Raw genomic sequence first — 18,331 nt, forward strand, 5'->3', positions numbered from 1 at the left:
GTGTGTTTGTGTGTCTATAGAAAGTAACAGCCTTTCTGATTTTTGGTATCTTTCCCTCTCTCCACACAGATAGGAGTGACTGCTGCTTTGCTCACCACCATCGTTGGGGTGATATCTGTCCATCAAACATGGAAGCAAGAGTGGGATGTCATTCCCATCTCCCTGCAGGTCAGCTGACTCTGACACTGGGGAGCCAAAAAGCCCATTTTGATGATTGTTGATGATGAGTGTTACAAATGATGGAGACAGTCTGGTATTTTCAGTCTTTGACCGCTGTATCACTGTATCCCTTCACAGTTAAACTGGTTTATTTCTAAACATGGTGTAAACATGTAGCTGTGTCTACTGTACACAGCAGTCCATACACATGTGTCCTTGTGATATCTAACTGCTAAGTGATCTCTAAGCAGTTGTGACTGGCTTATAATTAGTGTGTCCGTGTGAGATGATTGCACCACCAGGAATGTGTGATTGAAGTGGACACACAATTTCACTGTAACTGAGGCCATTAAAATTGAATGACTCAACAAATTACAGCTATTATCTCTGAATAGTGTTGCCAGTGTCTTAACCCGAGATAATGTCTGTAATCTAACGCCTCTGTCTTCTTTATGTGTGTTTCTCCTCCAATTTGCTTTAACTTGAACCCACAATCTAATTTTTCTTTTGTTTTTGTGTCTCTGCCTTGTCCTTACTTTCTTCCTGCCACACATTCACATCTTCTTAATTCTTGTCTCTGCCAGGCTACAGGTCCATTCCTGCACGTCGGAGCTCTCGTTGCAGTCACAGCTCTGTCGTGGATTGTGGCTGGACAGGTCACCCGTGCCGAAAAAACAAGTATGTCTATCCCTTCAGCACAGAATACAAGTTCTCAGCCTAATGTAAACGTCTGCCACAAAACGTACACACTCGCAAGAAGAGTGGTAAATGATTAACACTATGTAGACAGAGGCCAGTACCTCCACCCGGGGTGTCTGAGATAATGAACATTCCTCCGGCTTCATGTGATGTTTTTCAGCCAGGACATCTCAAGTTGTTTTGTCCTCGAGTCCTGGACTCTTTTTCTAAGCTCTGAGTGTGTACTCAGAACACACTGTTGTTGGAGTCTAAAGAAACATCATGATTGTCATTTATGCATCAGATTCTAGCAATGGTGCAATTTCTATTATTCTTCAGAACGAACAAATATAACATTCATCTGAATTTGTCTTATGTAACAGTCATCCTACTGAACAAGAGGGTTGGCTCTGTGAGAGGTATTTCATGCTATGAAAAGGAAAGTTATTTTGATTTTGACTTTTGGTAGATTTTTTGAAGTGGAAAGGTCATGGCAAGATTACTCCTACTTTACCATCAATGTAATGCAGGACTGCATCTAAATATCAAAAAAGGAAATTGTGTGTGTGTGTGTGTGTGTATGAAGGCCACGAGTCTCTTGTGTGTAACAAGAGTTGGCTACTTAATCCCGCCCAAGTGCTGACCTTGAAACAAATACAAATGTGTGTGTGTGCCCACACTCGTGGCTGCTCACTCACTTGCATAGTGGTGGGGATGAGGGGAAAGTGTTATCTCCTTCAGCCTTGGTGTCAGTGTTTACCCTGCCATCACAGAATTGAGTACACTTTCTGCCCAAAGGCACCTACTTTTGTTGGCCCTCTTTTTTCCTTTACAGTTTCAACAAATTAAAAAAAATGTGCTAATTAGTGAGCCTTAGTGCTGGAAGGATTGTATCACATTCAGATCGGTCTAGGCTCGCTACTTTCCTAACAAGCTGCTGCAGGAAGTTGCTTCAGTAGAATCATTTATTACACACAACCCAGAGAACTGTCTGAATTTTTTGGGTATTGCATCAGTATTAAGTGCCAAACTCCTTAATGGAGCCTGTTCACAATAAGCAGCCATGCTCACAGTCACATTGTTTAGATGTTTGGAGCCACCCTTTGACACTAACAAGATGGCAAAAATAAATGGTGACAGAAAACTCAAGTGTGACATCACTGAAGTTTAGTTACTACTTTCATTTTTGGTTCATACTTGTATTTGAGGCTGAACACTTTTCCTGTGATTATCTGTTTTTCCAGTGTTCCAGGTGGTGGTCATGCTACTGTATTTCAGTGTGTTGCTAGGACTCTACGTGGTGCCCCTATACATCACCTCGCCCTGCATTATGGACCCCGACTCCCTCAAACCACGCCCTGATGTCATTGGCCACCAGGGAGCCCCCATGGTGAGTCAGCCAACAGCTAACTTGAAACTGGAATGTGACACAGACCTCCTTCAATAAATTGCATCACACATCTATTCACACTAAAACACACTTATAGCTACCTGAGCGACAAGGCTCTCTTGAACCTGATTTAAAGAGGCCCGATGAAAAATTGTGCTTCCGCTATCGACCTTGTTTTTCCATTTATTTTTTCTCTCCTGCACTTCCCAGGCTATATTAGTATAAGAGTGCAACTGAAAATAGTCCACTAATGTAGCCCAGCGAGAGCCTGGAGCTCTCCCTGCTGTATGTATGGAAGAGATGCATTTTCTTCAGGATTGTTGTATGGGCTTATCAGGCTCTCTTTATTAAGTTTGCATTAAGAGGCCACACTGATTTGATGTATGTGCTTACCTGTCAGAGGGTTTATGTCCTCTGTTCTCTGTTCTCTGTTCCCTGAGTTATGGAAAAGCATGGCAGTTAGTCGAAACAGTTACTGGCACGCTCAAAAACACACTCTGTTTTTTGTGGTATTTGTGCAGAGCGATCGATCCTTACAGTGGAATCTAAAATTAGGGCTTGTTCTGTAAGGCTGTGAGAAACTCCCACAGGAGAAAAAAACACCACTGGACGTCACTGGACTCAGTTTCCCAGAATAACTGTGTATTGATTAAAGCATCATTCCATTCTTATCACTCCCAGTCAGTAGCTTCACTAAAAGGGGTCTCATAGGACGATAGCATTCTACCAAGTGATGTTTAACCTATTGGCTCAGTATTGATTATAACCTTGACTTGCAGAGTTACAGAGTGCAGTGCATGCCTATCCCTTGATTTTTTGTGAAATAACCTACATAAATATTTTTCTGAATTTTCTGAAACAACATGTTGTCTTTTTTCCCCACAAACAGATGTAGGTCATTATTCCAGGACTACATGTAATCATGGTTTTTCTTCTACTGTGTGTGTTAAAGCTTGCTCCAGAAAACACACTGTGGTCCTTTCAGCGAGCACTGCAGATGAACGTCACTGGTTTGGAGGCAGACGTGGCTATCAGGTACACTTGCATATTACATATACATACTACCAATTATTGCAAAGGAAAGAAAATAGAAAAAAATGTTGTCTTTAAAAAGAAACGGGCAGCTCTATACAACAGCATCTACCACATTAAATAGACTAGAGTGAGTCAGTATACCAACAGTCAGAGGATGGACACATGACATCATCAGCATAATAGATGATGACAGGCTGAGCTCAGAGAGACACTCTGTGGATGAGGAGAAGTGGAGAAGTGAATACTCTAGTGGCTATGGCATATGATTAATAGTGGGTGTACATGTCTACTCAAGCATGTGCAGTGATGGAGGAGGAGTGCGTGTGAGCAGGTGGAGATTGAGGCATGCTTGCTCTTTGTAATGCAGTGCGTTTCAAGACAATAGTTCTTGCATTTTAAATAGATGTGTAGATGCTTTTCTTGTGTTAGCAACCACTTTGGTGCTGTGTGTGTGTCTGTCTGTGTTCCCTGTACAGTCCTCAGAGAGGTGAATGGGTGTGTGATTGGCGCAGGTCGCTGACAGGTGAGCTTGTGAGTGCTGACTAATTAGACTTGATGACAGCCAGAGCGACTGAGAGACTCCACTCCTGCAGGAGACCGAAACACACACACACACACAGGCAAAATAACACAACATTTTTAAATCCAGTTTCATGTTTAGTTAGCTCACACTCACCCACATTTTATTCATCACTTTACCTTTTTTGCCAAAAACTTAATAAATGAGTCTTGCTGCCTCGATTTAAACTCTTGGACATAACATGACCTGGATGAATGAGAGCATCCACAGACAAATAAATCAAAAGGCTTTCTCCTTTTGTCCTGGCTTGTATGTATGGATTACAACACATCAACAGAAGCTTTTTCCTCTGGTTTGACGTGAGTCCACCTCCTGTCTCTCTGTTTGATGTCATTTTAGGTGCTTTTATTCTTGTACTAATAATGTGAGCAACAGCTGGGCGATGGAAGGAAAAGAACTCTCATATATATTTGATATCAGTGTTGGTTACAGTCTGTACTGATGAACACTACTGTTTCCTCCATCTGATCACTAGCGTGGATGGCGTGCCTTTCCTGATGCACGACCGCACCCTTCGCAGGACCACAGATGTACAGAAGATTTTTTTAGACAGGCAGATGGACGAAGCCTCGAATTTCAACTGGACGGATCTGCAGCAGCTCAATGCTGGAGCGTGGTTCCTCAAGGTAGATCTCAAATGCTAAAAGAGACTAAATCTATGGATTATTTTAAAGCTGGTTTAGCTTGACAGCCTGATGTGATGCAGTGATGTGTGATAAAGGCCATTAGTCCATTGAGTCATGGGTACTCACGGGCATGCTACTCCCTCGCTCATTGATCAGGCATGATGTCCATGGGTTCCATCAAAATACAATCCACTAAAGCTTTAGTGATGCTCTCCTGCATGCAGGGTGGATTAGGGTCAACTAGTATTTCAAAATAATTGTTTCAATCCGTTTGAGACCACTGGGGCAACAAAAAGCAATGATAATGAACAAACCTTTAGAAATGTACAGAAATACTGTCTATACTATTACACAAGTCTATGCAGAAGTTCTGATTGGAAGCGGTGTAGTGTGTTTGTAGAGGATGATTTAAAGTACGCTGTGTTCTGAAGCTCAGATTATATAAGAGGAGACATGGACACAGACATATCTGTCTGTGTTTGTTTGAATCTTCATTACTTTCTGCTTCCGCCTCAGGATATTTACATGGTATATGTGCACAGTAGGGCTGGATATTGCACGTCTGTGTGTAATTTTGAGCGTGCATCTTAAAGTGAGCTGTAACGCATCATAGAAGCTGTTAATAAAAATCATCTGATGTTCTTAAGGGAGCAGAGACAAAGAAAATTATCATTATTGCCTGTAGAGTTGTCCATATGCTCTGTATAACATTTAAATGCAGCATTATTGTCATGAATACATACACTTTTGTAACAGGTTCCAACAATATACTTCATTTCAGCTCTGTTATCTGTGATTCCTGTGTTCTGTATCTAAAGGAGGATCCTTTCTGGACCGTGCACAGTTTGTCAGAGCGAGAGAAGATACTGATCGCCAACCAGAGTGTGTGCAGCCTGGAGCAGCTTTTAAAGCTGGCCTCCTATCACAACAGCACGGTGGTTTTCAGGGTGCAAAGACCTCCACGGGATCACCCCTGTTACCACAGTTGGATCAATGATACATTGGAGGCTGTGCAGAAATCAGGGATTCCTCAGAGCCTGGTAATTATAGGTTAGATGCATGGATGGCACAAAGTTATATGGAGACAAGTGTAACTGTGTGTGCGGTGTTGTAGGTGATGTGGACTCCTGATGAGCACAGAGCTCAGGTGAGACAGCGTGCACCTGGTCTGATCCAGACTTCAGTGGAGAAGCTGAGCCCTCAAAGTCTGCAGGACAACGGTATCAGCAGGTTGCTGCTCAGATACAACCAAGCCAGAACTCAAGAAATCAGGTAGGAACACACACACCCCTGATGTGTTATCCAGCTGGCACCGCAGCCCATGGATTTCAATTTAAACAAGACTGAATCAATAAGCCTGAATGTTTGTGACTTCAGAAACTTCTCTGAGAATAACATCAACCTCACCCTCTATACCGTCAACGAGCCCTGGCTGTTCTCGGTGCTCTGGTGCAGCGGGGTGTCTGCAGTCTCCTCAGAGGCCCCCCATATTCTCAAAAAGGTGCCTTACCCCATATGGCTCATGGTAAGGACTCATCTTGATCCGTACCCCTGTGCACTCATTGTAAAGTTTATGAGATGTGTCTTGACTTTCTTTGTGTTATATCCATGTGTGATAAACTGGATTTTTCTGCTAGATATAAACACAGGTTCCCAGCATTCAGCCAGTGTCATTTAATGTGTATTCCCTGTCCTGAGCATGATATCATATTATTTTTAGGCACTTTTCTGAGGTCCCAGCACAGCACAGAGACGAGCATCATCACTGTAGCGTATCCGGTTAGTGCGTGACTCTGTGGTTTCTGGTGAAACTTGTCAGCATGGGTTTAGCACTCACACTGTGCCTCTCTGGTATCGTTTCACCCGCTTCATATGTGCGCCACACCAGATCGGTCTCTCCATCTGTGCCACCATACGGGAACGCTGCATGACAACATGTGGACATGAACCCCAGCCCCCTGCTATTGGTTCAGGGAGAGTTTAGACTGCCAGTGTCTGCAGTGTAGTCCCTCAAATACTATTAAGATTACTATTAAAATTATTTTTTTTTTTTAAATATTCAAAAAGGCCCATTGAACATAACCGTTTAGCAGAGGTGATGTTCTTGGTATATAGCTCCACCCAGTGGTGGATCCTTTAAGTCAAAATTCACATCTTCTGATTCTTCGTGCACGTCTGTGTGTGTGTTTCTAGAGACCAAATGAGTACTGCCTGATGTGGGTGTCTGCAGACCTGCTGTCGTTTGCAGTAGTCATAGGAATATTCATTTTCCAGAAGTAAGTACAGGCACTTGTGATAAACTGATCACATCATCATAGTGAGCACCTGCACACAAGTACTAATGTAGTAACAAGCACATCTCATCAGTTACAAATCCGACCCACAGTGTCACACATTCTGTTCAGAAGTCTGTCTCATATCATACATATTGATGCTGTTTCTGTGCTTGACAATGAAGGAATCATCATATTTGAATACATATTGTTTGATTGATAAGCTGTTAGCATGATGCTGTCTTTCTACCTCTGGCACTAACCTGTAGTAACAAGTGATATAAACATGTTGTCTCTTGGCCTTCACATTCCTCCAGATGTGTTTTCTGTTTGCCTCTGTGATGTCTTTAAAGACAGATGGCCAGGCTTCCTGTCATCTCTGGAATGAAGTGCATTTTTCCCCTTTAACATGGTCCAGTTGGACTTTGCTCTGCTTTGCTGATCTTCAGTGGCTTCTGCTGGCTTCTTAAACTGACCTCTCTTGTCTCCCACCTTCTTTTGTCCTTTTTTGTCTTTCTGCTTCTCCCTTGTCCTCTCTTCTCTGCCTGATGTGCATGCTCTTCTCCTCTGCTGCATTCTGGCATCTTCTCTCAGCTATCACATGATCAGGTAAACGGGTCACCTCTTCTGGCCCAAAGTCTTCTTCTCTCCTTTCAATCTTTTTCACCTTATTTTCATCTGTTTTTTGTTTGATGCATCCTTTGCCATCTCCTTCTTTCCTCTCAGTTCTTTCTCCAGTTTTTTTTTCTTTTTTTGAATCAGATTTCTCTCCACCTTATTCTAACCTCTCTTACTCTGTATCTCACCTGAATAATACTGCACTGCTGCCGCTTTTCCTCTAGACAAGCTTATGAATTAAAGTACTCTGTAATTACACAGAATAATAGGCCATAAAGAAAAGTGATGGAGGGGGGGATTATGGAAGTCACGATGGCAGGTGATTCAGGTTATATATATATATATATATATACCTGCATTATTATTATATTCAAAACCTGTGCTGTCATTGTGAAAGAATGTAGACATACTCTAAAGTGAGTAGTTAGGAGAAGAAGGCTTTTTACTCAATCCAGGTGAACTCCAGTCTGCATCTTCTGTGGGCTAAAATAAAATGAACAAATTCCACCTACACACAGGTTTTAGATTTATAATCTGCACCTAATTGTCCGATGTCTCGATTCATTGGGGGGACTACCTCAAGATTAGCTTTTACTGATGCTAATGAACTAAATCCTGTTTGCATTTCTCTTTCTGAAAGCATCTGTGTATTAGTCACAGAGCATTGTGACTAATGGTCTTAAGGTAATTTAATTGAAAACCATGCCGTTTCATCAAAGCACATGTGGAAGGTGAAATCCCTGGAACTGGTAATGAAAATTAATTGATATATTTTCCACAATGAAGAACTTTCAAGTGCTGACTAATTAAGTAGGTTATGAAAGTCCCTTTGAACATCAGGAGCACTTACCCTCTAAAAGCAGGCTGCACATGATCTGCACCAAAACCCAATGTAGCATCAGCAGCTTCAATAACCACAAATTAAATTACCTTCAAAGCAAAAATAAAGATGCAAACATTTAGCAAAGTAAGCATGTTTTACCCCCAGATAAAATTAGCTTTACATATTTCCATCTTTGCTGTATGTCACTGAAACATTTACACATACACAGCTAAAACTGAAGGTGCTGTCTCTCTTCAAAGCTAATATTGTGAGCAGAAGCAGCGGTATTCTGTGATATCCCAATGTCTCGATGTATTGTCTGATAGAGCGTATGAACCTTGCAGGTACCGGATGAGCGGCATGCACAGCTACAACCCTGAACAGATTATGTTGAGTGCTGCTGTCAGGAGGTCCAGTCGAGATATCAATGTCATGAAGGAGAAACTTATCTTCTCTGGTAAGGCCTTGTTATGAAAATATGTTTGATGTGTTGTTGTGTGCCTTTGTTGTGTGTGTCATTTATTTGGGCTCCCGAACTCAGAAACAAATTATTTCTCAATATTTTGACTTAAATTTGCTGATGTAACAAACCGTTCACACTCGGAGGTAGAAGCTGTTTTGGATTTCAGGTGCCCAACTAGCATGTCACTGCATCCCAGCATGCATCTGTCTGAGTGTCTGCGAATGTTCTCGCTCCTTCTATTCCTCTCTTCCATGTTCAAGGTCAACCCCAGTAACCGCCTCCCTCCTCCATCCTTCGTGTGATGTCCATCCTACCACATCTCCATCTTCTCCGCAAGCAGTGACTTCCTCCTTTATTCCATGCACCCATTGCACCCCTCATTGCCTTCCACCTCCCTGCATCCTTTGCCCTCTTCCCCCTTCATCCACCCCCAAAAAAATACTCCCAGTGGAAACAACCTCATAAAGGGGAGGTAGTAGATGCCCCAGTTTGTCTAGACAGCCTCTAGTGCTGGAGGTCAAAGGTAAGTCAGCCAGCTGTTGGTGGGCTGTTTGATTTTCAGTGTTGCATTAAGTACTCCTTGTAATAAATGAAGGTTAGCGTCTTTATGGCGCCAGAAAGAACTGTATTCTGACTTTTTGTCTTTTTTCCTTTGTTGCCCCCTAGAGGTGAGCAATGGAGTTGGCAGCGCCGAAGAGCTGTATGGGGACAACGGCTACAACTACTACACCAACCAGGGCATCAGCCAGTGATTGAAACTCAGCTGCAGCGGGATGGGGACGTGCAGCGTTCACATCATTCCTGTTTATCAGTGTGACGTCTTTTCTCCCCCTCGGCCCTGCTGATTAACTGACAGACTGATACATGTGGCACAGATGCCAACAACCCAGTTACGTTGTGTACATCCTGTAAATATATTTTTTTCTCGTTGTGTCAGGACGTACAGAACTACTACGAGCACTTTTTATTGATATGGAATCTGCCAAATCTGTTGCCTCCTCCCACATCCAAATGTTGAAGAGGCTCCTTTGAATTACCAACACCTGCTTGTTATTCTTCATCTTCAGCTGATTTCCAAAGCAGTTCATAATTTTAAGCATTGCAAGTGATATTCTTCTCCTAGCAGATCATTTCTTTTTACCAGCCTTTGCTGCAGCATGAAGCAAAAAGCTTAAACCTCATTATGCTCATGAAAGCTCTCTGTGGTGCAGTACTTGCATTAGTATTTATATTTAAAGAGAAAAACAAAAATACAGACAAGCTGTTTACAAAAGTCCTGCCTTCTACTCCAGGTGAAATATTCACATGGTGTTTATAAGATAATTTTAATGAAGGGCTGAATGCCCCGCTGCCCTGCTCATGACCAGTGCATGTAACTGTAAGGATCTGTGTGAGCTGTGCTCCCAGTAGGAACTAGTGTAAAAGGTTAGAGGGATGAAGATTTGTGTATGTTAATGGTTAGTGGTGAATGTGTACGGTCTGTTGTTTTCTTTTCTTTTTTTAAAGATGTGTATCATTGTTGGGTATATGTTTTTACCCTGTGTGCAGTGCTATCTTGAGTGTGTTATGATGTATATATAAAAGTGAACCAATGTGTGAAATGCTCCAGCCAACTGAGAATGACCGTTTAATCCTTACCATAGCAATAGCCTGGTGGTTATGATGGATTTCAGCTTCCACACTGACACCGAGTTGCAGTTAAGTCTGTGGTATTTTTAGTGCTGATGAATAAAATGCACCGTAGTGTTGACTGCTGGGTAAAGCTGAGCGCTGTAAGGTAAATGAAACGAGTGCTAAATGTGAAAATAAAGCTCATCTAAGCTAACTGAAGGGATGCTACAGGTATCACAACAGGCAGCACAGGTCAAGAAATGGATTGCCTTTTGTGTTTATTTTCTTTATTTGTGCCTCAGAAGTAAACATTAAAAATGTCCTCATACAGACATTTTCTTTGTGTCGAGTTCTTTAGTAAAAGGCATTTCTCCACAAAATGCAAGTTTGATTGCTGCAGCTGAAGCATTGCTTTGAATGCTGATTGAATGCTGAATGATTGCTCTGTATTACTGGAGAATCTGCAATTTAATTTAATCAACACTGGCAAACAGGTGACAACATAAGATTAGCAGCGTTGTCTGTGTTTTCACTGAAATAAGCAGATTTTTTTCAGATTGAACAGAAGAACAGGTTAGCTACAGTGTCACTTTCTAAGACCAAGAATAACCCTTCATTGAGTCCTTACACAGCTTTGACTCACTAGAATAAGCAGGATACTAGTGCCGGTAACCTTTGAATTCGGCCAACATACCTGCACAGAGCCCTGTAGATAATTACAACGACTGTTGTGTTTGTGCCAAGAGACACCTCCTTATCTAACTAATCTAACAGCATTCTCACGTGTGTCCTTCGTCTCCAGGTGGGAGAGGGCGGTGTGTGGTGTCAGGGCGATGGCATCGTCTGTAGACCTGTTTGTCCTGTAAGCTAATTGGAAAGAGTCCAGGAAGAGAAGCAGATGTGTGTCCCGAATAGGCACTCAAAGCACTTCATGATGGTGGTTAGTGCAACAGGGCGGTAGTCCTTCAATATCACAGATAAATGCCCTCTCATACATCATAGGCGTATAGTTAATGGGTGGATTACATCAATTATTGGATCAATATGAAAAACTGAACAGAAACACAGAGTTGCTTTTGTAAGACCACATGCAATGTGAATGATCGGTTTGACTGCTCCTTGTGGTTTAAAATAATTAACTCAACACAAATTATTTACAGAACCATTAGCTTCTGGTGTAAATCCGGGTAACAGCACACTAATGTGCTGCAGCACAGTAGTTGAAAATCACGCCATGCTGCCCCTGCAGTTACAGTCAGTAGGAGCAGAGCACTACAGAGGTAATACTTTTGTTACATCATGTTAAGGAGGAATGATTCTGAATTACCATTCTATCCAGGAACAGGCATTAGTCGACCTGTAAGTATTTCGTGCTGTTTTAGGATTTAGGACAATAAAATAAAAGGCAAAACTAAACAAAAAAGGTAAAATGTGGGGAAACCACTACATCTAATCTACACCTAGGCGTCGCTCCAACAATGATCTGATGGTGACACAAGCCTTCAGCTTGCACATCATGTCACTGGATCCCTGATGCTCCTTCAAAAAGTCAGACCCTCTCTTCCTCTTCGCTTCTTTTATGAACAGGCGATTCCTCTTATTCTGGTCAGCCAGCAGTCAGTGTCGACCTCCTCCATGAGAACGGAGGTTTGTCAGAATCGACTCGCTGAGCAGCCATCCTGGGGGTCATCATGGACCTGAGCACAGAAAACAAACAGCCAGCAAAGATCCCAGAATAATCACATAAACAGCCACAATGACTCCTTTAAGGGCCTGCATCAAAGAAAGCAGTTAGCAACACACCTGGAGAAGTAAAAAGGTTAGAGTCAACAGCATCCTTTACACTTCGTTAGAGTACAGGAGGTAATATCCACTTCCTCACAGGCAACCACTGTGTGTGTACTAGTCCAGAATTTTTGGACCTGTGTTGTTTTAGTCATTACATTGCATAAGACTACTGCATGTTGTATTCTTGTTATTGTGTTGCATGTTACAGAAACATTAAAATGGACATTGCAGCTCTTGCCCTAATGTTTTGAGTCACTCTCACATTTAACTCTAGATGAAAACATACATTTAAAAGTAGTTTAACGTCTTCTTACAAATCTAGCAGCAACTTTGAAGTAGATGACTCCTCCACAGTCCACATCCGTGTTGCTGTTGTTTGGAGAACCAGCTCACCTGTAACAAAGTTTTGACAGACAAACCCAAACTGCCCGCGCTGTTGAAGGTCAACTCTCCCATACATTCAACAATAAACCACACTGTTAAGCTCCTTGTTCAGTTTTGTATGAATTATTGTTCTGTACACTATGTTTCTCCAGACTTCTCAAAATCAGTGGCTTCACAGTTCTGTAACAAATATAATAGTCAGGGACACTGCCACCAACTGTAAATATTACAGTGCAACTGCAACTTTATAATGCACTTAACAACCAGGCTGACCAAAGTGCTACAACCTTAAAAACAAAAATCAAAACAAATTTAATACTAATGCAGTCAAAAAGGCTAAAGTTTTTTTTTTTTAAAAAAAAGGGGTTTAAAACGGGTACAGGAGGCCTGTTTAGTGTGCAAAGGCAGGTCATTCCAGTTTGTGCTGCCCTCTGGTGGTCTGGGAAGAAATTTACTGCTTATCTGAAGCATGAAAACTTTTCAGCATAAAGCATGAAGCATGAAAAATTTTACCAATAATTTTAATAATAAAATTAAAACAAAAAATATTAAATACTAGAAAAGCATTTCCTGAAGAAAATGCAAGTTTGATTGCTGCAGCTGAAGCATTGCTTTGAACGCTGATGTGAAGGATTGCTCTGGATTTGAGTGCCTTGCAGCAATCTGATTATGATTTTCAGCTTTTTCACCTCCCTCTGAGATCAGAACACACTGTCTTGTAATCTTATCCATATTGGATTTATTCAGACAAGATTTTACTGCACATGGTACAAGTTGTATTATATATGACTTTAGTCTTCACTTGCCAGGATTTGACTTGAATGTACATTAATGTTTAGAATTTATTAGGTTTTTATCTTATATTTTTTATTTTTTGCGCTCACTACTTTACCTTATTTGTATTTCTGTCTTTTTTGAGTACACACGGAGCACCTGGAACGAAAACAATTTCCCCCCGGGGATCAATAAAGTATTTCTGATTCTGATTCTGATTCTTTACAGGTCTGTTGTGACACAGTACTGAGTCCTGTGATCGTGTTGGCCTGCATTAGTGTGTTTAAGGTTTAATAATTCACTGGAGGGGAGAGTCTACTCCTCAAACATTTTAAAGGGCACATTTATATTTTGAACATTTACCTAAAAATACAGGATGGGAAGTCCAGAGTTCTGCAGAACAACACACAATAGCATATTATTCATGACACAGCTTCTAACAGAAGGTACCATAGGTCAGTCATTTGTGTGAATGTCTCTGCATTACATTAATACTCTTAGTTTTCACCAAATATAAACATAAACACCGGAAGGATCTGAAATGCGACACATGGTGAGCTTGTAGGAATATGAAAGAAACAAAACAAATACATTGCAGCTGTACTTTTCAAAATAAAAGGGCCAGTTGAGAGGTTGAAAAATGGAATTTTATTATGTGAAAAGCAGATCACAGTTAACTTTCTTGACAGTTTCAGTTAGACACTTGGAATATAAAAATAGATCATATATATTAATTGCTCTTACAGTATCTTTACTGAAGAAAATTCCAGTTTCAACACATGAAACTGGACTGTAGGTGTAAGAAAAATGCACCTAATAATGGATTCTGTTTGGCCAAAATAATAAGGTTATGATATTTTTGAAGGACTGTGGGTAAATCGAGTACTAAATACTGACACTCACTTGATGTCATGATTAATATGCAACACTCAAGAACAGAAATTAAAAGGGGAACAAAGGTCCTTCAATCTCTGGTCTTCAGAACCAGAGCTGGTAAAACTGGTAACAAATTCTCACCACAAATACAAAAGGCACCAGTCAGCAATACTTTGGTCCTTCTGTGGGACTGCTTGAGTTATTTTTCTCTACCAACAGCAGCATAAGCACTAAACTCTGATGTGCAGGATAAACAACTGGCATATTTAAGTCATTGCCTTTTAAATATAACATCCACTATTGCACAAAAACATACAAGTTTGTCAACAAGTGGAAGTCCTTAAAGTGCAACACTGAGCCTCCTCCACCTCTCTCTCTTAACTGTAATTTATACCTGATACAGTACTGTGTGAACATTAAGGCCGTTTCCATCTTTTGGCTGCAACCTCACTGGAACACTCAACAGATGAGTGTTTGCAGTGAAGTCGTTTTAAATAATGTGTGCATATCTACACGTATAAACAGAGGTTTCCCTCTGTTCATTTGGCTTCCAGTCGATAGAAAAATCATCTCAGAGAATCCATGATCACATGTTACAGGACAAAGGCCACTGACAGAACCACCACTGCAGTAGTTCAATTCAAACGATTTAGCAGCTTTCTGAAAAGGCACAAGCATACTGCATGTCAGCTTTTTAGAAGGTGTTCAAAAAAGAGACCCAGACACACACATTCACATTCACGCCATACAAATAAGGACAATAAATAAATAAATAGCGGATGTACTGGTTAGTCTCATAAACTGATGGGTGTTCCCTTAACGTCCACTTAAGGGAAGTATGTATCCCAAATAAGCATCATTGCTGAAGCTGAATGAATCAGCAAACACATGACAGGCGCCATTCTGCCACACGCTATCTGTACCTCACTGTGTTGTTTCTGCTGTGCACAACAAATGCAGCTGTCGCTTTAGAAATTTTAAACCGGTTCTCTCCTGCAGATGTTTTTCTCTGTCACAGGAGTATTGTTTCACTACAGCTATTTTTCTTCTGTTACCCCCATATTTCACAATCAAAGAGGAAGCCTAATGATGAGCTGGGCAACCAGCATGACTTGCTTAGAAGCATTTAAGTGACACTCATGTGCTGAACCATTTCAGCAGACATATTAGAGAGGCCTTGGACAGACAGGAATCAGTGGCAGGACTCTGCAGCGTTCCTGGCATTTTATATATGTTTGAATAGAGATTAGCTAAAGTTCGTCTTACGCAGGTGTCTGTTGGGTATTTCTATAGCACTCACTTGTAGAGGCCAGGAGCCACCCATGATGCCAGCCTGAATGGCCACACCTGTAACCACAGCCAGGTCAGGGTCTACTGACGTGTTGGGCTCCTTACCAAAGTACTCACTAATCAATTCCCTGATCCGCGGGATCCTGGTGGACCCACCAACCAGCACAATCTCATCCACGTCTTCTTTCTTTAGGTGACCTTCGGATAAAACGGTCTCAATGGGGGCCAGAATCTTCTGGAAGAGGTCTTCATTGAGCTCCTCAAACAGTCTGCGAGTGATCACAGCCTGAAAGAAAACCGCAGCAGGAGTGGAGGTCTCTGGTGTCTCCGAGCTGTCGTGGGTGTGTAGGTGCAGAGGCACCCTGATTGTGGCACTGGGCTGAAGGGTGAGGTTGAGCTTGGCTGCTTCCACAGCCTGTCGGAGACGGTGGATGTCCTCTTTGAGGGTGGGTGCCACGCCGAACTCCTGTTGGACCCGCTCTGTGGTGTACTGGAGCAACCTCTGGCTGAAGTCTTGTCCTCCCAGCTTGTTATTTCCTGAACAAAAAACAGATCCATTGGTCCATGAAAAAAGTATGTTTAAGCCTCTCACTGGAATGCTGTTTTCTTGTGGATGCAGTGGACCTATTTACCTGCCATTGCCCTGGTGAGGAACATGCCTCCTTGTTTGTTGAGCAGAGACACATCAAGGGTTCCTCCACCAAGGTCCACCACCAGGACGTTGAAAACATCCACCTTGTGAAGGCCATAGGCCATGGCAGCAGCCGTGGGCTCATTGATTACACGTAGGATGTCCAAGCCTAAAAGAAAGGCACCAGGGAGTTAACATGCACATTATATCATGTATAATGTTGTACTTAATGCTTGTAGTAAGCTCATTGTGGATTAAATTATAATAATAATTACATTATTTTATCACACTTTAAACAAACCAGAGTTCATTACAGGACATGGAACAAACAGCCACCTGTTTAAATGGACTGCGGTGTTCAGCTAAAAATAGCATACTGACCAGCCAGGTTAGCAGCCCTCACGGTGTAGTTCCTCTGCCTCTCATCAAACTCTGCAGGCACTGAGATGACGGCATTCTGGATAGGCACACCAAGCTGTTGCTCAGCCATCTTCCTCATCTTCAGCAGCAGCCGTGAGCCGATGAACTCAGGGCTTACAGTAAAAGTACGGTTGGTGAAAATCACAAACTCTGCACTTCCATTGTTATTCATCGCCTAGAGGAGAGGAGAAAAAAATTATGAGAAATACCAAACCTCAGAGCGAATAACAGGAGGTTAGAAGGAGAGGTAAAGGTTTGGTAAGGTTTTCATTATCTCTCTAATTGGGACAAAAATATAACGGTGCAGGATATGTTTAATTGTTTTAACCCTCATGGACTGAGGGAGCCATTTGCACACAGTGTGCAAATGGCTCTCTTCCTCTCTAACATACACACACAGTGTGTAGACACACAATTATGTGCTAAAATACTCCCTATAACTCCATATACAAGCCAGAAACTACAGTACATGAGCACAGGCCTGCAGGTAAAGGGTTAATATGGTCATTAAGTTGTTAACTGTAAAAATCACAAATGTTACCTCCTACCAACAGGGTAAACCACCAACAATCAAGAATGCATGATTATTTAGTGCCATGGCTGTGCAGTCAAAAAAAGTGTGTTTATAATGTAAGTCTATGGGACAAAATGGGAGAAAAAAAGAAAATCCAGTGCTGTGCAAAAACTAATAATGCAATAAAGTCAATTATTTACTGATGTTTGACATGACCAAGACTGTAATAAAGGTTAAAAAGAATCCAGTCCACATTCACCTTTTCTATTAAAAATGAGCCATTTTGTCTGTTTTTTTTTTTCAATTTTCAGCACCACCCCTTATACAATTGGTGATTAAAGGGTTAAAATCCTGGGAGAAATTATTTTTTCACTACTGTTGATTAGAACTGAAGTTAATTAAAAGGTCTATGCAAAAAAATTTCAAAAAAATATTTATCTGATATATTTTTAAAACCGTTAAAGTTAGGGGACATTTTTGTCCCGAACAACACATAAGGGGGTACAATTTGCCCACAGTGTACTGCTGACCTATGAAAAATTTTAAAATCATATTAACAAAATGTATGTAAAATTAAGCTTGTTGAGCAAAAATGATTCAATTTGTTCACATATTGACAAGATAAACAGAAAATTTCTCTCAGAGGACAAAAATGACCCGAACAGTACATGAGGGTTAAGAATGTTCTAAATGATTAATGTATTTATAAATATGAGACGTTTAAGCCTGGTCGCTACTCGTAACAGAGACATCAGTACCCAACCATTCACTATGAATCACCTTGAAAGGGTACCGCGCACTCTCCTGTTCCAAGACCTCTGGCTCAAATATCTTCCCAATGAACCTCTTGGCATCGTAGATGGTGTTTTGCGGGTTGCTGTCGGCCAGGTCGACAGCTTCGTGTCCGGCTAGTACCGCTGTGGTGGTGAAGGAGACGGCGCTAGGGATGCTCTTCCTCCCTTCTTCATCTGCTATCACCTCCACTTCCCCGCTGCCAGGGTGGAAGACGCCGACAGAGCAGAACGTGGTGCCCAAGTCGAGGCCGATCACTTTAGGTTTAGGCGGTGGTAAGTACTGCTGGCCCAGATAACCAGCCAGAAACAGGGCCAGGATCACCGAACCTGAGGCACAGCAACAACACGCGTATTACAGAAGGAACAAACCCGGTTAGCTTATGTGTTAACATGCGAAAACAACAACGAATCAACTTACCAATCATAGAAATCTCCCCAGACATCGTCACAAACTGTTTTGAAGTCACCTACGGCTTAAAATTGACAAAATGTCCGTAGAATTACTGAAACTGCGGTTAAATGTCCGGGTGTATGACGCGAAAGAGAAATTTTCGGTCTACCAACAAAATACACGTCAACATTGTAGGACGTCTGGGGAATGATG

The 18,331-nt window shown here is 41.7% G+C and overlaps 2 protein-coding genes across 3 annotated transcripts in view; one reads left to right on the forward strand and one right to left on the reverse strand.

The window, feature by feature from the left end:
- gdpd5b (glycerophosphodiester phosphodiesterase domain containing 5b) overlaps positions 1–10,586 on the forward strand; it is a 36,351-nt gene extending 25,765 nt beyond the window's left edge. The window contains exons 6-17 of one of the 2 annotated variants that reach the window (XR_003671585.1): positions 70–168; positions 744–837; positions 2,082–2,227; positions 3,180–3,262; positions 4,318–4,468; positions 5,287–5,508; positions 5,583–5,740; positions 5,846–5,993; positions 6,662–6,744; positions 8,527–8,639; positions 8,906–9,168; positions 9,312–10,586. Coding sequence is in view for 1 of the 2 variants with exons in the window: in XM_028419504.1 (XP_028275305.1) it covers positions 70–168; positions 744–837; positions 2,082–2,227; positions 3,180–3,262; positions 4,318–4,468; positions 5,287–5,508; positions 5,583–5,740; positions 5,846–5,993; positions 6,662–6,744; positions 8,527–8,639; positions 9,312–9,397 (1,383 nt within the window). In the remaining variant the exon portion in view is untranslated. The remainder of the gene's footprint in view (positions 1–69; positions 169–743; positions 838–2,081; positions 2,228–3,179; positions 3,263–4,317; positions 4,469–5,286; positions 5,509–5,582; positions 5,741–5,845; positions 5,994–6,661; positions 6,745–8,526; positions 8,640–8,905; positions 9,169–9,311) is intronic. The other variant, XM_028419504.1, reaches the window with a different exon arrangement.
- Positions 10,587–13,827: 3,241 nt separating this feature from the next.
- On the reverse strand, positions 13,828–18,170 carry hspa13 (heat shock protein 70 family, member 13). Its single transcript, XM_028419510.1, has 5 exons — positions 18,146–18,170; positions 17,714–18,054; positions 16,381–16,594; positions 16,001–16,168; positions 13,828–15,905 (listed from the first exon to the last, which is right to left on the reverse strand). The coding sequence occupies exons 1-5, from the start codon at positions 18,168–18,170 to the stop codon at positions 15,325–15,327; spliced, it is 1,329 nt and encodes a 442-aa protein (XP_028275311.1). The 3' UTR covers positions 13,828–15,324.
- Positions 18,171–18,331: the final 161 nt, after the last annotated feature.

Source organism: Parambassis ranga, chromosome 13, assembly GCF_900634625.1.
Source record: "Parambassis ranga chromosome 13, fParRan2.1, whole genome shotgun sequence".
NCBI lineage: Eukaryota > Metazoa > Chordata > Actinopteri > Ambassidae > Parambassis > Parambassis ranga.